Below are 23426 nucleotides of genomic sequence, written 5' to 3'. Positions count from 1 at the left end.
TCTCACCCCAAAGCTCCTGCAGGCCCAAACATCGCGCTCCCTCCAAGGGGCCCACCTACCTTGATGCCTCCCCCACTGCTCAGTGCTCGGGCTTCCCAGGTGGGAGGAGGGGTGTGGGAAGGAGAAATGTGTGGATGAGAGCCAGAGAGAAAAAAGAGAAAGACAGACGGGGCTGAGCAGGAAGGCTTTACCTTGACTGATGGTCACCAGCAGGAACACTCAATACCTCCAGTCAGCGCGGGTCCGCTGACCACTTGCTGCCCCAAACTGAGGAGTTATTTCCTTCCCTTGACCTACCCACATTTCACTCTCCCTTACTCATCCTCTCGACAGTCCAGCCTTTCAGGTTCCTGTTCTTCAGCAACCCCGAAATGGGACAGGAAAAGCCAAGGGCCTAGGCGTTATCTGCCTCATTTCTGGGGTGAAAATAAAATCCTTTTTAGGCACAAAATAATTTCTTCGACACACGTGGGAGATTTCTTTAAAGCAGCCGTGCTGCGCCATGGCCGCAGACTGCAATCACCTGGCGGAGGGCTTTTACAAAAGTATTGAGGCCTGGGCTTCAATGTAGACCGATTGATCCAGCATCTCTGGAGGAGCGGCCAGGCACTTTTTTTTTTTTTACAGCACCTCAGGTGATTCCATTTAATCTGAAGCCAGGTTGATAACTATCGCCCTAAAGCGACTATCTCCATAATCAGAGATCAAGATTTATTAAATAAGCAAATAAATGCTTTGAAATGCTTTAAAAGCAAAGGAAGGCGCCTACTATTACAGAACACCTCCTGGGTGCTGAGTCCTGGGGCGCCTTTGCGGACACACACGCCAATATGGAAAAGAGTTGAGGAGGAGGGTAGGGGACCCTGGGAGGCTGAGACTGAGGTTGAGGCTGAGGACAAGATCTGACAAGCAGCTTAGCCTAGGGCTGGCCCTTCGCAGGCAGAAAGAGTCCCAAGGCTCTTTCTGGACAAGGTCCAGGATGAAATTCCGGGGGAGGGGGAGACTAGCAGTACTCTTACCTGTAGCTAAAAATGTCTTCCTTCCATCTCTCCCAAAGTCTGTTAGTGGAAAAACCACCCAAAAAGGTTTCTACTACAAGTGTGTGTGTGGGTGGAGGTGGGTGGTAATGAAAAGCTATGTTTACATAATCAGCATGAACCCCACCCACCCCCAGAAGGTGCCTCAAGAACATAGACAACTCATGTTAACAAGAAGTCTTAGCAGACTGACGACATGAACTGGCTCCTTTGACTTGAGATGTCTGAGATGTCTGAAGGCAGCTACATTCTTGAAGCAACGTCTTCTGTTCCCCTAACTTCAAAACATGGGTCGCCAATGCCCCCGACCGCCTAGCCTCGCCCGGCCCTGATGGGAGGGAGGGGGCCCCTGCAGAATGAGAAGTCACTTCCTTCCTTACCATGTCCTTAAAGCCCCCCAGGACGGCAGCAGTGATGATGCCCAGAAATAGGCCGACGATGTTGAGGATGGTAGCGGACCAGAGCAGGTGGTAGAGGTGGATGATGTCCTGGCAGCTGCTGACGTCAATGTATTCGTAGTAGCCACCGGTGATCTCCACCCGGCTGCGCAGGGAGAAGCACACTCCAGTCAGTCCCCAGGGAGCAGACTGGCCCCTAGGGCTTCGGCTACCACGCATGCAGCTCAGGGAAAAGACAGGTGGGCGGGTGGGGAGCCATTGTGAGGGACATCGTAGCCAAGTATGCACTCAGGGAGCAAGACACTATAATCTATCAAAGCTTAATGGCTGTTTACCCAAAAAAAAAAAACCCTCCTACCTGGCTGAGAAACACTTGTTACTATCACTACCGTTAATGCTAGATGACAATTATTGACACTTGCTGCGTGCCGGGTTCGGGGCTAAGTATTTTCCATGGTGGATTCATTTAATCTGTGCTAATACGGCCGCTACTAGTCACAGGTGGTGATTTACATTGACATTAAGTAAAATTAAATTTTAAAATTCAGTTTTTTGGTCTCACCAGCCACATGTTAAGTGCTCCACAGCCATACTCATGGCTGGTTACTGTCCTGGACAGAGCAGATTACAGAACATTTCCATCCTCACAGAAGGTTCTATTAGGCAGCACTGCAAATCCTTTCAGTGTTCTATGAGGCAGGTACTACCACCCTTCCCGTTTTACAGATGAAGAAACTGAAGCACAGAGAGGTTAGGAACTTGCTCAAGTCCTAAGTGGTAGAGCTGGAATCTGAATTCAGACTTCAACAATTTCAGTGTTTCTGCTCTCAAAACAAACCACCAAGAAACAAAAAACAGTATTCCAATAAAGAACTAAAGCTGAGTTCCTGCACAAAATCTGCATATCACCTCCTTGGAGAGGACTTCCCTGACCACTCTGTCCAAAGACACCCCAACCCCACCCAGCCCAGTCACTCTCCATCCCATGACTTGCTATGAACTGACTTGTGTCCCCCTCCAAAATTCATATATTGAAGCCCTAACTCTCAAGGTGACTGTATTTGGCAAAGGGCTTTTAGGAGGTAATGAAGGTTAGCTGAGGTCATAAGGATGAGGCCCTAATCCGACAGGATTGGTGGCTTTACAAAAAGAGGAAGAGTGATGTCTCCACACGCCTGCACACACTGAGGAAAGGCCACGTGAGGACATGGCCACAAGGTGGCTGTCTGCAAGCTCTGAAGAAGGCTATCACCAGACCCTGACTGTGCTGATCTCAGACTTCCAGTCCCCAGAACTATGAGAAAATAAAGATCTGTTGTTTAAGCCACCCAGTCTATGGTATTTTTGTTATGGCAGCTCCAGCTGACTCACACATTTCCCTTCCCTAATTCTTCCATAGCGTGTCTGCTTCCTCACTGTCTGGCCCCCAGTCCCAACTTGAATGTGATCTCTGTGAGGGCAAGGACTTGGTTTGTTTTGTTCACTGCTGTGCTATAGAAATACCTGTTAAATTAATAAATGAAAGTTCCTGTCTTCCTGGATGTTGTAAACAAGTTTACAACTTGGCCACTGGAATCAGTAACAAATCTCAAACACTTTGATTCTTAAAATTAAAGTCACCACCCAATGCCCTGATGTCAGAAAGGTTGTTACATGTGACTCCTCTGCTATAAGAACACCAAAACTTAAAAAGAAAAAAAAAAATTAAAAGTTAACCTCCACGATGAAGCTGGGAGGGATTATTCACACAAGAAAAGACTTTGAAACTTTGCAGATGAATTACCTTAGAATTCTTTAAAGCCAGTGTTCCTCTAAGGACTTGAAATCAGGTGGTTACAGGACAGCCTGCATCAGAATCATCTGTGTTAGTGTGTCTGTGTGCCTGCTTGTGTGTGTCACTGCGTTACTTGTGTGTGCCTGCAATGTCTCTGTGGGTCTGTGTACGTGTGCACGCCTCTTTGAGAAAGAGATGGTTAAACAGGCAGATTCCCAGGCCCAGCCCCAGTCCTACTAATAAATCTGGCAGAATCTCTTGGGATGAGGCTTTGGAATCTGTGTTAACAAATTCATTTGAGACCCACTGTTTTAAATAGTAAGCTTCCATAGTGGAATTTTAAAGGTGTTCCAATTCATCAGAACTTGAACTGGATTTCAGCCCTTTCAGGAGCCACGCGTAAGCGTATACGAGTGTCTCCCATCAGTTGGCATGGTACTCAGGCCTGGGGATGGGACAGGAAGGATACACGGATTACTTCTGGTTCGAAAGGGCACAGCTTTACAAGCACCAGCCCCTGAAAAGGGCAGGCGAGTGTGTGAAGGTGAGCAGGGCGTTGTAGGGGAGCCCAGGGGGCTCAAGAATGAGCTCTGACTTCCCCCAAATTATTTTGCCTACCTCCTAATACACTGCGGGAGGGCTGGTAGCGCGGACAGGTGGGCCATGTGGCATAGCAGACTCTGGAGTTGGACAGCACGTGAAACCTGGCACTGCCACTTATTTACTGACTGACCTTGAGCAAGTTTCTTAACCTCTCTGAGCCAGGCAGATTTAATGAGTGGACCCACAAAAGTACTCCAGCACCTGAGAAGAGCCCCCTGGAAACCTGTAGCTATATTTTTCCCTTCTAAGAGCCAGCCTCTGGCAACATGATTCAACCCTTTGAATCTTACTCTTAAAGGCAGTCACACTTAAAATGCACAGACCACAAAATAGTTCATTTAAAAATATTCAGTAGTTGTAGAGAACATATGTTTGGTTTCAGTTTGTGTGGGTTCAGCACCTACTAAATTTTTTTTAACTAAACTATGAAGCAAAAGAATGTTAATACTTAGATCTGGTTCAGGGTTTAACAAATTTATGTGGTTTGTTTCTGTTTGAGAGTCACGATTCTGTTTGGTTCAGTCTCTGGGCAGAGCTCCCCCTGCCCCGAAATGCCATCTTGTGCCTTTTCACTGCTCCCTCCCTCAAGCCTCCAGGACGGCAGGGCTCTCCTGCCATACCCTACTGCTGCCTGATTAAGCTTGCTAAAACATTTTTAAAACTCAGTCATTCATTTAATCAAAACCCTTCCGTGGCTCCCCATCACCTTCAGGGAAAAGTGTCCCAATTCCTCAGTCTGCCATAATCCGACTCCAAAATGGTGTCCACACTCCAGCCAGGCCGGAGACCTCAGAGGCCCCAAACTGGCCACGCTGGGCACTGACTCCAGACCATTGCTCAGATTTCTGCCCCTGCATGGGAGGTGCTGCCTTCTGTTCTCTGCACAACCTCCTCTCTCCCACTGCTCAGAGTTCAACACACACGTCTCCAGCGCCTTCTTCAAGGACCCCAGTGCCCATTCCTTAGCTTTTCCCCTGGACTCCCACAGCCTCGGACAGTCTGTCCTTCCTAGTTTGGCACTTTGCATATGTCAATAATTCAGTTATTCCCTTCATTCGATGGTTAGTTACTGAGAGCTGACTCAGTGCTGAGTACTGTGTGGGGTACCTGAAGCTACACCCAAGGCCAAGGTGGACATGAAGGCTCCGTCTAAACTGTAACCTCTTGAGGGCAAGGTCATCTCTCACACTTCTTTTGTGTCTCCCTCACGGCCTCCCAGCTCAGTGGTAGAAACGTTATGGGTCGTCAATAGATACTCAGTGAATGAGTAACTGAGTTCAAAGAGTGCTGATCATTGCATTTATCTTAAGATTGATTACCCAATGTGGGCTTTCACCGCCTTGCTCCCAACTGGCTGGGTGTGCCTGGAGAAACCACTAACCTCTCTGTGTTTCAGTCCCCATTTAACAAAGTAAAAGGCAACAGATCTTGGATAAGGCTGAAAGGCATCCTTCTGCTCTTTGAAAGGGACCTGGAACAGTTCACCAACTCTTGGTGGCCCGCAGCAGCAATGGGCAGCCTTGGTGCATTTCTCTCACTGCACATATTCTGTGTATCTGTCTACATCCCTCTCCCCACAATCCCCCTGGCGGACTGAGTTCCTTCAAGACAAAATGATATTTTAGGGATGTCATGTTCTATTCTTCTAGAACAGTCCCCAGCACACAGTAAGAGCTCAATGAAAGTTTGGCAAAGGGAGGAATGAATGAAAGTGAACTCTCATCTCGTTTTTGATTTACTACCAGCTGCAGCAGTTCACAAACTACCCCCATTTTCTTTCGTGTCCTGGAGGTTACACACTGAAAACCATCGATCTTGACTTGACCTCTCCAAAGCTGAGTGAAGTCCTGAAAGGCAGCCGCTGAGATGTGTCCTAGAGAAAGCCACCTTCCCACACAAGACGAAATGGAGTCATCTAAGCTTGGTATCAAAACCTCACTGCCCCTGACGTCAAAGAAGGTCTGTGGCTCCAAGGGGACAGTAGAAACCCTGTTTCCATAGCGCTGTACAAATGACTGCCTGATGTTTTGGTTCCCACTTTTTTTTTTCTTGGCCTCCCTTCCAGGAAATGGACTGGAGGAGCTGGCAATTGATTAAAAATAGGCTTTGTGTGAGGAAAACAAATATGCATTCGGCAAAATTAGTCTCCCAGCCTCAGAAGGCTTGCTGCCAGCTATGCTTAGGCCTAGAGTTTCAGTCTCCCCTCAGCTGGCTGGAAAAAGCCTTGGGTCAAGGAAAATCTTTTCCCTCTATTGTAGGATCATCGCCTCTTAAGTCTCACAGCCTTGGTTTCTGACCGAGTGGGACTGTTTCCTGATGAAAAGCTTGGTAAGTGCTTTTCTAGTGGCTTTGCCCTTGGAATCTCAGCACCGCAGACCTGCCCGGGCAAGGCTCCTGAGACTGGTCTCCAGGCACCAGGTGGGTGAACACCATTTCCAGGCTTGAAGGTCTAAAGGGGCAGTGTCCTCAGGACCCCTCTTAGTTGCCTAGTCTCGTAGTTTATTTTCCTGGGTAAAAGGTGTTCCTCTTTCTGATCCTTTTCAAAACATGTCACTCCTTTGTCATCAGGTCTTTACTCAAGCCCCGTCCTGTGCTGGGGGCCTGAGGATGCAGATAAGATTAAGTCACGTTCTCTGCCTTTAGGGAGCCCAGAGTTTAGCAGAGCTCCTCATAAAATTCCTCTAGGGCCTTGAAGACAATACCGGCATAACTTGCTTTAAGAAAGTCAGTGGTTATGAAGTTCAGATTGACAGGAAGATAAATTGGCCTTGCGTCTCCACTTAAAAAAAAATTCACCTAAGGGCTCAGCTAAATGGAATTTAAAGTAGGGTTTAGTTTAGTCAAACCTTTTTTTCCAGAAACACACCTAATTGCAGAGAGAAAGGTGTGTCAGCCAGGAATCACGTCTCTCTCCCAGCAGGCCTCCTCTCTCCTCCTGGGGTCTCAGGCCCAGGTCTGGCCACCTCCCAGCCTCGGGCGCAGGAGGCCGCAAAATGGGAAAGGAGTGCGGAGAGGGGAGCTGGTGGAGGAGAGGTGTCGAGACGAGGGAGAAGGTAAAAAGAGCGGGAAGGACAGAGCAGGGGGAGGGTTAAGGGGAGGCAAGAGAAAAGATAGCAAAATAACCCCAGTTCCCCAAGGACCTATTTTCCATTCCTTTGATCGTTTTTGGAAGGATGGGCTCAGGAAGTACAATTATAGCCAGCTCTCCATCACCGCTGTGAAGGCGGGAAGTCCTTTACAAGTGTTAGTTATTATTATAACATGAATAATTGAACCTTCCAGATAATCCCCAAGCCTCATTTGAGTCTTTAAGTTTCTCTTCCTCTGCTGCCAAGCCTTGTAATGAAATGAGACCAGTGCTATGAGTCCCTCTTCTCCTCCCCCCGCACCCCACCCCTGATCTGTCAGTCTTAACCCTCAAACAGGAGAAACTGGCCCCCCAACACCGAGAGCAGGGAGTAAGGAAGGGGTGCTTCCATGTGACCCCTCTAGATCGATCTACCTCCATCCAGGACCCCTTGGCCAACTCCTCCCTTCCACCCTCCCCATTCTGGCCCTTAGCATCCCTGCATTGAGAGTCTGAAGAAAATATGTCCGTGGCAGGCATTGGCTGACACGCCCCACATGCATGGCTGTCCACTCAGGCTTGGCATCACCTGCTCTCGCATTTTTGTCTCTTCCACCTTCTAAATTACTCTTAAAAGTACTCCTTGCTTTCAAATGTCCCCAAACCAACTTCATCTAGGCTCCATTCCCTTTGGGCTGGACTCTTAAAGTGGCCCCCCTAGCTGCCTCCAGTCTCTAACCATTCAAATCATCTTCCATGCCATACCATTTGATGGCTCCCCACTGCTTACAGGGTCAAGTCCAAAGGCATCTCTACGGCCAATGAGCCCTCCATGATCTGATCTGTGACTACAGTCCTGCTCTCACCTTCTACTACCTTGTGTAACCACCCACACCACCACCACTGCTGGGAATACGGTCCCCACCTCCACCCCATTTGGGTTTGCTTCCTAACTCCCTACTTATCCGTGAAGTCCCAGCTCCCACATCACCTCCTCCTTGACACCACCTCCTGCCCCCAGCAACTCTGACTTTCAGTCATTTGTGTCATGAGGCTCCCCAGTACGTCCATGGATCTCTGCACACACTATTGTAATTAGTGGCTCCCATGTCTGTCATCCTTACTAGTTTGTGAACTTCTTAGCAGGAGTCTCTGTATTCCTGGCACCTAAACATGCTTTAGCAGAACAAGCACCAAGCCAGCTCCTGCCTCAGGGCCTTTGCACTTGCTGTTCCCTCCGAGACATTCTTTACCCAAGTATCTACTTGGGCTGCCCTCTCACATCATTCAGGGCTCTTCACAAATTTCACCTCCTCAAAGAGGTCTTTCCTGGCTACTCCATATAATGGGGCACACACAGTCTCCACTTTGTCTACCTATCTCTCCTGCTTCATTTTTTTTTTCAGAGCTCTGATCAACACTTGGCATGGTATATATTCACGTGTTTATTGACACTCTTCCCTAATAAAATATAAGCTCCACGAGGGCAAGGACCTTGTTTTGTTGGCTGCTGAATCTCCAGTGTCTGGAACAGGGCCAGGCACAAAGTGCTCAATGACTATTTGTTGAATGTTGTTGAACTTGGACTTAGAACGGGGTTTGAATCCTACCTCTACCATTTTTAAATTCTGTGTCACCTTGGGCTAGTTGTCCGTTGCCTCTGAGCCTCACTCTTATCATCTTTGAAATGGGGATAATAATTCTCCATACATCACAGATAAGAATTAAATGAGATCAGATATTTGAGAACACTGAGCACGATGCCTGGAACAGAGAAGGCAGTTAATGCATGTCAGCTGAAATCTGTTGGCAGACCAATGTCTTCTACTTCTCTGATCCCTACCAGGCGCCCTTCCCCCACACTAGCCCTTTTCATGCCATTGTGGCCAAATAATCATCCCTGTGCCCAGGACCTCAGCACTCACTTGCCGCAGTTGTAGAGGTCACAGCAGAAGCAGGTGTTGCCCCGGATGCGAGGTGTGCAGAATCCACGGCTGAGGTGAGGGCAGTTCACCTGAGGGCACACAACAGTGAAGAGATGAGATGGCATTGGATAGGAGGTAGGACCCTCTGGGATTGGAAACTTGAGTTAGTGACTGATGGAGACGGTAAGGATGGCTGTGAAATGAACACGAGGGATGGGGCTGGGCCGGTGGCTGGCTGAACCTGTGTGTGAGGTAAGTCACTGTGTAGCTGGGCTCGTGTCCAGCCACAGCCACAGCCCTCAGTGCCCCATCCCTGAAGGATGGAGATGGAGAGGAGGAAGGACAGATGGAAGGACAGACAGAAGAACAAATGGACAGTAGGAAATGAGGATATGAGTGGAAGGAAAATCAGGGTAGAGGAGGGATGGGGATCAGATGGGAGGGAAGACAGAGGGGCCATCACATGCACTCTGAAGTACAATAGTACCTCTCTAGCTGCCTGGGTAAGGTTCCTCATAACCCTCGCGGAAGGAGAATTTTTGGTTGAGGAACTTATGACCTTATATAGGAAAAATAGGGTTAGGGGGACCAGGGTTACAAGCAAACCTGTGGAAGTCATTATTAACATCTGTACAGTCACCAAGTTAACACAAGAAAGTGATCACAATGAAATCAAGAAAATAGTAATGACATTTTATACATGTTGAGTTTGCAAAAAAAATTAAAAAGTAATTTCCATTTACTGTCTCTCGCTTGTGAGAAATTTTCCAGGCTCTCCCAGACTCCCATACAGATGCAATGGAGTGTTTGTAAATTTGTTTTGCTGTGTTATAGAGAATATTGGTAGTAAATGGGCATATTTTTCTATATTGGGTCCTTCATACAAAAGCTCATGCCTTTCTGATAAGCTGTTGGCACATACACATTTCTGCTCCTCCCTCCTAACCCAAGAATAGTTCGAAAAATGGTAAATTGGTGACTGGGGAAGGAAAATGGAGCAAGTCAATGGAAGAGCTGTAATTGAAGTATTTTCCCCTATGCCTTTGGAGCAGGGTCACCGCTTTGCCTGACTCCAAGGGCACTGCTCACACTGTATTTTATGGAGAATGGCTTCCCCTGAACTTGGGCAATGTGATTGCCATTTTACATCCACTTGTCTCCCTTTTCTCCCAATCACAAAGTTACCATTTTTCTAATTATTCTTGGGGGTGACGGGGAGGTTGACTTTCAATTTGAGGTTAATAGAGTACCAAATGGTCGAGGTTCCTAGAAGCACATGGTAGAGTTTCATATTAAAGGTGTCTCTGGGATGGGGAACGAAGATTGTGAACTGAAATGAAAGCTGCCCAAAAATGACCTGGAGTCGAGCTTTACCTCACCACCCACTGCCTCAAGTTCTGTGTGAGGCCACATGGAATGCAAGGAGAGCTGTGCAGGGCAGGAGAGACACACCTTGTGTGTCCATGCAAGCGTTATGAGACTGGCCTCTTGGAGGTGTCATCAGAGGGGCCGGGCCAGCAGTCCAGGTCTCCCCAGAGTGTCAAAGTGGACCAGGCTTCTCAATTACCCTCATTTGGCTTCCTGACACCTGAATGTGGGACTCAGGCTCTGCCTCCCTGGTCCAGGCCTGGGGCCTTGGTGGGGCTCCTGCTTCTCTTCCAGCTGGACATAGAGTCCAGGCAGCTGAACCATCAGCCACAGCAATGGGGGAGGGGCCTGCCCTGTGGCCTCCGTACTCTCATCTGTCCCTCTTGGGATCAAAGCCACACACTGAGAGGCTGCCTGCTAGGGTCAGAGGGGCAGCCTGTGGCCACAGAACAAAGTAAATCTGATTAGGCCTCCTGATGCTCTAACCTATGACCATAGCCCCATTAGCACTGTGCTCTGACCCACTGAACAAATCAACTAAAGAAACCTCACAGCAAGGTGTAGGCCTGAGTAAAGGAGTAAAAGAAAGGGGGTTCTAGGCAGAACAGGAAACTTTCCCAAAAGGTAAGACATGCAGCCTCATTCTGGCTCTTACCTCCTCAGCTTCCTTCTGGGATGTCTTGGGGACATAGTGGCACCGGTTGGCATAGAGTGGCTTCAGATCCTAGAAAGTGAAACACCAAACCAAAGTGGGTTTTGGCTTTGGAAAGTAAAGCCTCAAGTGCTCTAATTTGTAGTAAAAGATTTGGATACACACACACACACACACACACACACCGCCCCCCCAGAGCAGGCAGTGGGTGGGTTAATTTCTGAAAGTTGCCCATCTAGGGAGCCTGAGAATGTGAGGATCAGATAAAAATGTTCTAATAACTTCTTTCTACTGGGCCACTTGTTTAACAGGAAATTAAAAATTTATTGAGGAATGGGCTCAGGATCAAGATGGTGAAAGAGAAGGACATGGAGCTCACCTCCCCCTACAAGTACATCAAAAATACATCTACATATGGAACAATTCTCACAGAATACCTCCTGAACTCTTGCAGAAGCTCTTATACAATCAAAACTACAAAAAAGATCACCACATAACCAGGTAGGACAAAAAAAAAAAAAAAGAATTGAGACAGGACCTGTACCCCTGGGAGAGAGCTGTGAAAGAGGAAAGGTTCCCTCACCCTGGGAAGCCCCTTCACCAGTGGGGAGTTCAGCCAGGACAGAAAGGGCGCTTCGGAGGCTCGAAGGAGAATACAGCAGCCAGTTTGCAGCAGGCAGAACAGAGAGAGCCCAGCACAGAGGGTCCATGCCACCTCGCTGCACTCCTCAGCCCAAGACGCACGTCTGCTGGTACACGCTGGGGCTAGATGCTGAAATTCAAGCTTTAGAGGACAGACCCAGGGAGATGACTGGGCTCCTTGGGCTGGAGTGTGGTATGGGCCACAACTGGGAGTGTGTGCAATGGAGCCTGGGTCTGCTATAAAAAGCCCCATTGTTAACTTGAGTGAAGGAAGGGGCGGGACCCCACCATAGCAGCCTCTTTCTTGGCATGCTTACAGGGGTGTGGCTCTGCCATAGAAACCCCATTGTTAAGACATGCACATGAAGGGAGGAGCAGTACCCTGCCATAGCAGCCCCCTTCTCAGTGTGCTCACAGCCAGCACAGCTCTGCCTCTAAGAGCCCTGGGAGAGCACAAGTGCTGACAGGTTGCTCCCAAGCTAAGGCAGGGCAGAAATCTGAGTCTATTTCCAGGGGCCATGTAACTTCGGAAGCGGGGCTGAAATCTGAGCTGTGTCCCAGGTGGCTTTGGTGGATTTATGCCACCTGTGCCTTTGTAAGCTCAGTGCCTTGCGGGACATCTGAGCAGATTACTGGTGCATGGCTGGGGCATGTCTGGAGTTAGCAGTGGGTGCACATGCAGAGGCAGGGCTGGGATCTGGGCTGACTCTGTAGCTCCCACAGTGGATCCAACTGCATGACTACATGCAAGTATGGTAAGCCCTGATGCCTGACTTCAGTGGATCTGCACTGGTGACTTTGTGAGCATAGCACCTGAGGGACACCCGGACAGACTACTTTAATTCCCATGGCTGAAGTAGGGCCTTGGGCAGTGCCAACAACAGTGTACTTTGTGAGCCTACACAACAGGTGACAGACAACATCACAGAGTGCACTTCCCAGTGGACAGCTCCTGTGGAGGAATACTCAGTGGCTCCTCTCCCAGTGGAAGCACTCCAGTCCCACATACCTCACACTGCAGCTCAGAAATGGATCTGGGGGCTTCTATGCCAACAAGTGGGGAGCAGACCCTGTCCCCGACAGGGATGTGACAACCACAGAGCCAAGAGGAGGCCCTACTCAACATCCAGTGCAGGCTCTGGTCACCACTACACCAACTACACCCCCTATCAAGGGGATAACAGCCAGCATACATGGAGGAAAGATGTGTCAAGCATCCATACTAAAAACAGCCCTCATGACAAAAAGATGTGCACAGTCTACACAGGGGTGCTCCCACTTGAAAAAAACAACCCTTCAAGATCACAGTAGATAACTATTACTCCTAAATTCAGAGTCAGAAATATAAGTAAAATGAAGAATCAAAGGAGACACTCCCAATTAAAAGAACAAGACAAATCTCCTTAAAGAACAAACAATGAAAGAGAACTCTCCAGTCTACTATCACAAGTTCAAAAAGGAGATAATAAAAATACTGAAGGAATTAAGAAAGGCTATCAATAGAAATGCAGATCATTGTAATAAAGAGCTAGAAACTATAAAGAGGAGCCAAGTAAAATTAGAAAACTCATTTGCTGAGATGAAAGCCAAGCTAAAGGCAATAAACAGTAAATTAAACAATGCAGAAAAATGAATAAGTGATCTGGAAGATAGAATAATGAAAATCACCAAATCAGAACAACAGACAGAAAAACAAATGAAAAAAATAGAAAATAAGGTAAAAGACCTATGGGATAATATAAAGCACGCTGATCTATGCATAATGGGGTCCCAGAAAGAGAAGAAAGAGAAAAAGGGATTGAAAATGTATTTGAAGACATTATGGCTGAAAATTTCCCAGACCTAAAGAAGGAAACAGATATCCATGTACAGTAAACACAGAGGTCCCAAACAAGATGAGCCCCAAAGACCAATACCAAGACATATTATAATTAAAATGGCAAAAGTTAAAGATAAAGAGAAGATTCTAAAGGCAGCAAGAGAAAAACAGTTAGTTACAAGGGAACCCCCAGGCTATCAGCTGATTTCTCTGTAGAAACTTCACAGGCCAGAGGGGAGTGGCAAGATACATTCAAAGTCCTAAAAGGGAAAAACCTGTAACCTAGGATACTCTACCCAGGAGGATTATCATTTAGAATAGAAGGAGAGATAAAGAATTTCTCAGACAAGCCAAAATTAAAAGAATAAAGCAATACTAAACCTATCCTAAAAGAAACATTGAAAGGTCTTCTCTAAACAGAAAAGAAGCAATAATCTACAGAATAGAGAAAATCACAATTGGAAATGTGATGATAACTACAATGAACAGCAAAAGAATAAACATAAAGATGTAAAAGAGGACATCAAAATAATAATATGTGAGGGAGAGGAGTAAGAAAATGTAGGGATTTTTTCTCCTTTCTTTTTCCTGAATGTGTTTGAGCCTATATGACTACCAGTTTAAAGCAAGTAGATACAGTAATGGGTTAACATACTTGAAAAACAGGGTAACCACATATCAAAAGCATACTATAGAGTAACAAAAACCAAAAAGAAGAGAACTCAAGTATAATACAAAAGAAAAATCATCAAATCACAAAAGTAAAAACAAAAAGAAAAAGAAAGGAATGAAGAAGAAATATAAAATCAACTGGAAAACAAGGTTTAAAATGGCAATATATACTTATCAATAATTACCTTAAATGTCAATGGACTAAATGCTCTAATCAAAAGACATATAGTTGGGGGGGGCATAGCTCAGTGGTAGAGTGCATGCCTAGCATGTATGAGGTCCTGGGTTCAATCCCCAGTACCTCCATTTAAAAATAAATAAATAAATAAACCTAATTACCTCTACCCTCCAAAAAAAAAAAAAAAAAAAGACATACAGTGGCAGACTGGATAATAAAACAAGAGGCTACAATATGCTGCCTACAAGAGACCCACTTCAGGGCAAAGGACACACATAGAGTGAAAGTGAGGGGATGGAAAAAGATATTTCATGCAAATGGAAATGACAAGAAAGTGGCATTAGCAATACTGATATCAGACAAAATAGACTTTAAAACAAAGGACATAAAGAAAGATAAAGAAGGACACTATATAATGATAAAAGATCAATACAAGAAGAGGATATTATACTCATTAACATACATGTTCCCAATATAGGAGCACCTAAATACATAAAACAAATACTAACAGACATAAAGTGAGAAATTGATGGAAATACACTATAGTAGGAGACATAAATACCCCACTAACATCAATGGACAGATCTTCCAGACAGAAAATCAATAAGGCAACAGAGATCCTAAATGACACAATAGAACAGTTAGCCTTAATTGATATTTTCAGGACACTATATCCAAAAAAAACCCCAGAATATACATTCTTTTCAAGTGCACATGGAATATTCTCTAGGATAGACTGCATACAAGGACACAAAACAAGCCTCAACAAATTTAAGAGGATAGAAATTATTTCAAGCATCTTTTCTAACCACAATGGCATGAAACTAGAAATCAACCACAGAGAGAGAAGCAAGAAAAAAATGATTACATGGAGACTAAACAACATGCTACTAAAAACCAATGGGTCAATGATAAAATCAAAGAATGAATTTTAAAATACCTTGAGACAAATGACAATGAAAACACAACCACACAAAATCTACGGGATGCAACAAAAGCAGTCTTAAGAGGGAAGTTCACAGCAATACAGGCCTTCCTCAAAAAACAAGGAAAATCTCAAAAGAACAACCTAATCTACCACCTAAAAGAATTAGAAAAAGAAGAATAAACAAAACCTAAAGTCAGTAAAAGGAAAGAAATTATAAAGATCAGAGAGGAAATAAATAAAATAGAGATTTAAAAAATAGAAAAATCAATAAAACCAAGAGCTTCTTTTTTGAAAGAGTAAACAAAATCAACAAACCTCTGGCCAGGATCACCAAGAAGAAAAGAGAGTGTCCAAATAAATAAAATAATGAAAGAGGAGAAATAGCAACCAATACCACAGATATACAAAAAAAAAAAAGAGAGAGACAGAGAGAATACTATGAACAATTATATGCCCAAAAATGGGACAACATAGAAACATGCAGTCCACCAAAACTAAATCAAGAAGAAATAGGTAATTTGAATAGACTGATCACTAGAAGTGAAACAGAATCTAATTTAAAAAAAAAAAACAACTCCCTGCAAACAAAAGTCCAGGACTGGATGGCTTCACTACAGAATTCTACAAAACATACAAAGAAGAACTTATACCAATCCTTCTCAAACTATTCCAAAAGATGGAAGAGGAGGGAACACTTTCAAAGTCATTCTATGAAGCCACCATCACCCTTATAACAAAACCAAAGACACTACCAAAAAAGAAAATTGCAGGCCAATATCTTTGATGAACATAGATGAAAAAATTCTTAACAAAATATTACCAAACCGAATCCAACAACACATAAAAGAGATCATATACCGTGATCAAGTTGGATTCAACCCAGTGTCACAAGGATGGCTCAACATACACTAATCAATCAATGTGATACACCACATCAACAAAAGAAAAGACAAAAACCACATGATCATGTCAATAGATGCAGAAAAAGCATTTGGTGAAATTCAACATCCATTCATGATAAAAACTGTTACCAAAGTGGGTACAGAGGGAACATATTTCAACATAATAAAAGCTCTTTATGACAAACTCACAGCCAGCATAATACTCAAAGGTGAAAAACTGAAAGCCTTCCCACTAAAATCTGGAACAATACAAGGTTGCCCACTCTCACCACTTCTATTCAACATAGCATTGGAAGTCCTAGCCACAGCAGTCAGACAAGAAAGAGAAATAAAAGGGATCCAAACTGGAAGAAAAGAGGTAAAATTGTCACTATATGTGGATGACATGATACTATATATAGAAAACCCTAAAGAATCCACACAAAAACTACTAGAACTGACAAATGAATTCAGCAAAGTTGCAGGATATAAGATTAACATACAGAAATCCATTGCATTTTCTATACACTAACAATAAAATATCAGAAAAGGAAAGTACAAAGACCATTCCTTTAAAAATCACATCAAAAAATAAAATACTTAGGAATAAACCTGACCAAGGAGGTGAGAACTATAAAAACACTGATAAAGGAAATTAAAGATGATTTAAATGAATGGAAAGATACCTCATGCTCTTAGATTGGAAGAATGAATACTGTTAAAATAGCCACCGTGCCCAAAGCAATCTACAGATTTAATGTGATCTCTATCAAATTACCATGACATTTTTCACAGAATCAGAATAAATATCCTAAAATTTATATGGAATCACAAAAGACTCAGAATTGCCAAAGCAATAATTAGGAAAAAGAACAAAGCTGGAGGCATCACCCTCCCAGACTTCAGACAATACAAAAAAGCTACAGTAATCAAAACAGTGTGTTACTAGCACAAAAACAGACATATGGATCAATGGAACAGAATAAAGAGCCCAGAAATAAAACCCACAGACCTACAATTAATTAATCTTCAATAAAGGAATCAAGAATATACAACAGAGAAAAGACAGTCTCTTCAGCAAATGGTGCTGGGAAAGCTGGACAGCCACATGGAAATCAGTGAAGTTGGAACACGCCCTCACACTATACACAAAAATAAACTCATATGTCTTAAAGACTTAAACATGAGACAGGACACCATAAATCTCCTAGAAGAGAACACAGGCAAAACATTCTCTGACATAAATTGTAGCAATGTTTTCCTAGGGCAGTCTACCAAGGCAATAGAAATGAAACCAAAAGTAAACAAATAGGACCAAATCAAACTTATAAGCTTTTGCACAGCAAAGGAAACCATAAACAAAATGAAAAGACAACCTTCAGACTGGGAGAATATATTTGCAAACAATGCGACTGACAAGGGCTAAATTTTCAGAATATATAAACAAATCATACAATGACAAAAAAAAAATCCAATCAAAAAATGGGCAGAAGACCTAAATAGACCTTTTTCCAAAGAAGACATCAGATGGCCAATAGGCACATGAAAAAAATGTTCAATATTGCTAATTATCAGAGAACTGCAAATCAAAACTACAATGAGGTATCACCTCACACTGGTCAGAATGATCATCATTAAAAAAAGTCCACAAGCAATAAATTCTGGAGAGGATGTGGAGAAAAGAGAACCCTCCTACACTTCTGGTGGGAATGTAATTTGGTGCAGCCACTATGGAGAACAGTATGAAGGTTCCTTAAAAAACTAAAAATAGAGTTACCATATGACCTAGTAATCCCACTCCTGGGCATATATCTGGGGAAAACTCTAATTGGAAAAGATACATGCACCCTAATGTTCACAGTAGCACTATTTACAATAGCTGAGAAATGGAAGCAAACTCAATGTCCATGCACAGATGATTGGATAAAGAAGATGTGGTATATATACATAATGGAATACTACTCAGCCATAAAAATAATGAAATAATGCCATTTGTAGCAACATGGACAGACCTAGAGATTATCATACTAAGTCAAGTAAGTCAGACAGAGAAAGACAAATATCATATGATATCACTCATATGTGGAATCTTAAAAAAATGATACAAATGAACTTATTTACAAAACAGAAAGAGACTCATAGACATAGAAAACAAACTTACAGTTACCAAAGGGGAAAGGGGGAAAGGGATAAATTAGGAGTTTGGGATTAGTGGATACAAACTCCTATATATAAAACAGATAAAGTCCTACTGAATAGCACAGGGAACTATACTCAATATATTTTAATAACCCATACAAAAAAGAATACATATATATGTAACTGAATCACTAAGCTGTACACCAGAAACTAACACAACATTGTAAATCAACTATACTTCAATCAAAAAAAGAGAAGAAATGGGTTTCTTGAAATTTCTGTTCTAGTTTTCTTTTATTTCTAGTTTTTGTTTTTTTGCAAAGAATCCCCAGGGAACAAGAGTCAAAACTCCAGGTTATTGCAACATCACACTCCCGAACGGAGGGATGGAAGCTCCAATAATGAGGTCTCATTATCACCTGGGGACAGAAACAGGGCTGGCTGACACGTACTCCTTGCTGTCACTGCCACAGCTTTTCCAGAAGGAAGAACTCAGGAAGCAAGCCCCAAGGGGATGGGCAGCCACTGAGCCTGTTGTAGGTTTTAACTCAATTGAACTATGAACCTTTTTCATCCAACTATGCAGATTAGATAAAGACAGTGAACTCCGGAAATACTGCTACAGCCCAGAAAACTAACATGGGGCTCAAGGACAGTTGACTTACCCTGCTGGCTTGGCCAGCTGCCTGGTGATGGAGCTCTCAGTCATGGGGGCTGGGGTTGAACAGATGGACACAATCCGGTGTTGCATGAAAGTCTGTGCGCGGGGATGCTGCCCAGTTTCAGGGGGACACTAAAGAACTAATCATCCCCTGAGTGACAGGGGGCTTCAGCCAAAAGCAGTTAGGACAGGACAAGTGGTTTATGCAAACTGACCTTAGGGGTTTGGCCCAATAACCCTGGCAGGGGGAGTCTACCATGTGATTGCACATCTCCTGTACCTGACACCCAAGTGCTTCCTGCCTCCCAGCCTGCTGCCCCATCATGGACCTAGGACCTTCCTTCAGCTGCTTCTACATGAACCTCCTGACTGCTCCATGTTCTGAAAGTACATTGTCCAGTGGGCTTAGCCTGGAGTCCGGCTGGAAACAAGTTCTCATGTTCACACCTGGAGGGTTTATTTTCCGTTTTGGGGCAATGGCAGGCGTCATTATTATCGCATATAAAGGGAGGCTTGATGTGCTGGTCATAGCCCTCGTGATCTCCTGGTTCTGCAAAGAGCATTCAACCACCAACTGCCCTAAATGAAGACAGACACGTGTGATGGTCACCCATGTGCTGCCTCTGGCTGCTCTCCTACACTGAGACCAACCGGGGAGGAACAAGCCCACAGGATTGGGAGGTAAGAAAAGGCCACTCAGCGAGGGCGTGGCAGCTTTCTACATCTGAAGGCCTAGCAACTCTGGGGTGGGGGAGGACTGGCAACAGAGACTGCTTTCCACTGAGTGTTGTGTGCGCTATGCCCGGCCCTCTCCAGGCGCGTTCACACCTGTTATTTCCCATCGTCCTCATATTAAACCCTGAAAGGCAACCAGGTTACTGTTACATCCCTCTGGAAGAGGAGACACTGGCACCAGAAGGTAAAGTGACTTTTCCAGCTAGTTAATGGCTACATTAGGGGAGGAGGAAGGAAGGAAATAGGGGACAAGAGAGAGAAGGAATGAGACACGTTTAGAGGGATGGGTCAGAAGGTAAGTTTTGAGGGGAAGCTGGTGTCAGTGAGGACTGGCAGATATCTTAGGACAGGGACAGTATAGGCAGAAAGGTATTCTCAAAGACTTATCCAGCCTTACTCTAAACCCCCAAATCCAAAGCTCCATCACAGACCACTAACGGCAGGAAGTACAAACAGCCTAGAGTCAAAGACTAGAAGAAACTTCCAGTAAATATAATTTGGATTTTTCTCCCATTGCCTTTGACTGATGCCAGTGATCAAAAACCTCAGGAGTTTAGGAGTAGAGTTTAGGAGTTAAGGAAATGCAGATCAAAACCACAATGAGAAACCAATTCATACCTACTAGGATGGCTAGAATTAAAAAGTCAAATAATAACAGGAATTTGCAGGACTTGGAGAGATTGGCACACTCATCCATTTCCAGTGGGACCATAAAATGGTGCAGCCACCATTGGCGGTTCATCAAAAGGTTAAACATAATCATCACATGACCCAATAATTCCAATCATAGGCATATACTCAAAGAAAATGAAAACATATGTCCACATAAAAATCTGTGCACAAATGTTTATCGCAGCATTATTCATAACAGCCAAAAGGTGGAAACAACCCAAATGTCCATCAACTGGTGAATGGATAACCAAAATGTGGTATATCCATACAATGGAACACTATTAGGCTGGAAAAAGAAATGAAGCACTGAGACATGCTACAATGTGGATGAACCTGAAAAACATTATACTAAGTAAAAGAATTCAGGTCACTAAAGACCACATATTATATGATTTCATTAATATGAAATGTTAATTAATATAGGGAAATCTATAGAAAAAGAAAGTAGATTAGTGATTGCCTAGGACTTGGGGGAATAGGGGGATTAGGGAAGTGACAACTAAAGGGTACGGGGTTGTTTAAGGGATGATGAAAATTTTCTAAAATTGACGTTGTGATAGTTTGCACATAACTGTGAATGTACTAAAGCTCACTGAATTATGTTCTTCAGATGGGTAAATTATATGGGATGTGAATTCTATCTCAATAAAGCTATTTTAAAAAAAAATTAGGAGTGGGAGGAGGAGGGAAAGGAGGAAGCCATTTTAGCTCATGATGCCATCAAAATCTACTGCAGGCTTCTTGGCCACTAGGCCTATGTTGCCATGGAGACAGCCTCCGAGTGAGGAGTGCTTGTCAAATGGGAATAATAACGCCTGCCCTACATATCCCACAGGATTGCTGTGGGTCTCAAATGAGATAATAGATGTCAAGGCACACTGAACCACTAAATTCACTACACAAAAACAATGAATTATTGTTAATAAGATGGCTTCTGTTGAAACAAAATAGCACACATACTATGACTGCAAGCAGACTACAAAAGTAGGTATATACTCAGAGGGTAATATGCAAAAATGATAAGAATTGCTATGTTAGGGTGGTAGGATTGTGGATGGTACCTGTTGTGTCATTCGCCCTTTTAAGAAGAAAAAGATGAAGAAAAAGATGGCTGCTCTCAGCTAAAATCAAAGGGATGGGTCTGATATAGGAGCCTACATATTTCCGGCCCTAAAAGAAGACTGGGCAAAAGGCTTCTCTCTCCCACCCCTTACTTTTCCCCAACCCCTGCCCCGCCCAGAAATTATCTCCTGAGATGTCAGCAGTGACCATATGAGTTCCTCTCATCTTGACAAATGAGAGACTGACTCTTATGTCTGGGAGGAGAATCTTAGAACAAGTTGGAACTGAGATAATCATCTTGCAAATCATCCTTCTCTGGATCCAATGATACCCATAAATGACTTCAGGATGACCTGCCCTGTTAGCCAATGACAGAAATGGAATAAAGCATCATTGATCCATAGAATGTTCTGATACTACAATTTTGTTCTAATTCAATTGTTTTAGAAAACATAATTCCAACTGGTTCACAGGCTGTTTTCATTTTCAGTGTTGGTTCAGTTGTGGAAACAATGAGCATCTGAGTTTATTGCAGGGTCTCAGTAAGTTGCTGTGATTTTGGTGTAGGGGCCAGATCAGGGCTACAGTATCACTTCCCTGGGACTGTTGCTTTTATGAACTCCTTCCTTCCTCCATTAAATAATATTGAAAGTGATGTTTTATTTATTTTAATTATATCTTACGACTGCATTGATATAAAGACAAGTAAATTTATATTTGTGAAAGCCTTTTTTTTTCTGGCAAGAGAGTTCATCATTTTTCTTCTGATTTGAAAAGAAACTATAATATTTTTAGGGGACCCTGAAAGTCCAGGGTCGTAGGGACTGTGTCTATTGAGCCCAATGGAGAAGGTGGTCCTCGGTCAGATTTCTGGAATTCTATGAAATGGAAAGTGCCGGAAGCAGGGCGAGGGCTTGGAAACAGCCCCGTGGGAAGGACCCAAATCCCAGGCTTCCCTGGGGAAAGAGCATAGGTGTGGGTTTCAGGAGTAAAACGGCCTTTCTTGAGGCACGACTTCTCCAGAGAAGGGAGCATTTAGCACCTAAACTCCAGGACGGGGCTCTGATTGGAGGCTTGTAGATCTGGGGCTTTCTCCAGACCCCAATCAGAAGGCTCCTCTCCAACCTCTGCTATAGGGACAGCAAAGTTCAGGTATCCGCGGAAAGGTGTGTGTCCTCAAGCTCTTGTCTTGCTGTTGAAGGGGAGGGAGGTCACTTCTGCCACCTTCGAGGCTCTCAGGAAGTCATGTGGCTTCTTGCTGCTCTCTCCCCACCTCCTCACTCCAGACACCAATTCCAGGCCAGTCCCCTGGCCCCAATGTCCTTGTTTTTGAAGTTTCCAAATCTCGCCCACATGTCAAACAAGGCTTAGCTCCAGCCCCTCCACCACTGGGAAGCCTGCCCTGACTGCGAGTCCAAGATAAACCACTCCGGCAATTAGAGCTTAGATCCCTCAGCTTAGACCCAGTTCTCGACACGCCTGTGTGTTTCCTGGGATGTCGTCACCTTGATGTCAGCCCCTTGAGGCAGGGATGCTGCCCTCTCCCTCTTCTGTACCCCTCACAGCACTGAGCACACACCCAGCACACACACACTCGATGCAGCGTCATCGTATTGCACATTTACTTTAATCCAGGAGTAAAAATACTCACGATGTGTCTGGCAGCAAAGACCCCATCAACTATGGCGCAACAAAAGGCCGCAATCACACCAAAGCTGATAAAGACGATAGAAGCCACCAGCTGCGGGGGTACAAACCAAAAGTGTCTGTTAGCCTTCCACTCTCACCGCTTCCAGAGACCAGGCAATCCCTGAGAGACCAGCAGCCAAACAGAACTCTGGCTGCCACCTCGCAGGGATGCTCTTTTCAGTCCCATGGGATGAGTGGGAGCTGGGGAGTGGGGTGCATAGAAGGGGCGGCCAAAGCGCATCTCACATTTTCAGGGCAAGCTAAGAAATTCACTCCATGAGTGTGAGCAACAAAGGAAGAGGAGGCTGAGGAATCAGACTGCGTGGCTCTTCTGTTCTCAGACTCAGAAAAATGTTGGGCTTTTGACATTATGTAGTCCAACTCCCTATTTTACTTATTGTGGAATTGGAGGCTCAGAGAGGGGAGGCAGCACGCTCAGCATCACCATCCAGTCTAGAGAAGAGCCTGTCCCCGCCCACTCCTAGTCCACTGTTCTTCTGGACCCCTCACGGTGGGCACAGATG

At 44.5% G+C, this 23426-nt stretch overlaps 1 protein-coding gene across 2 annotated transcripts in view; it reads right to left on the bottom strand.

The window, feature by feature from the left end:
- TMEM255A (transmembrane protein 255A) overlaps positions 1-23426 on the bottom strand; it is a 56499-nt gene that overhangs the window by 15931 nt on the left and 17142 nt on the right. Inside the window, exons 4-8 of one of the 2 annotated variants that reach the window (XM_031445570.2) lie at positions 22865-22954; positions 10828-10896; positions 9292-9363; positions 8805-8893; positions 1418-1580 (exon numbers count right to left, since the gene is read on the bottom strand). In XM_031445570.2, coding sequence (XP_031301430.1) covers positions 1418-1580; positions 8805-8893; positions 9292-9363; positions 10828-10896; positions 22865-22954 — 483 coding nt within the window. The remainder of the gene's footprint in view (positions 1-1417; positions 1581-8804; positions 8894-9291; positions 9364-10827; positions 10897-22864; positions 22955-23426) is intronic. The other variant, XM_031445572.2, reaches the window with a different exon arrangement.

The sequence above is a fragment of the Camelus dromedarius genome, chromosome X, assembly GCF_036321535.1.
Source record: "Camelus dromedarius isolate mCamDro1 chromosome X, mCamDro1.pat, whole genome shotgun sequence".
Lineage (NCBI taxonomy): Eukaryota > Metazoa > Chordata > Mammalia > Artiodactyla > Camelidae > Camelus > Camelus dromedarius.
The sequence above is the reverse complement of the archived record's forward strand: the minus strand, read 5'-3'. Positions and strand labels throughout refer to the sequence as shown.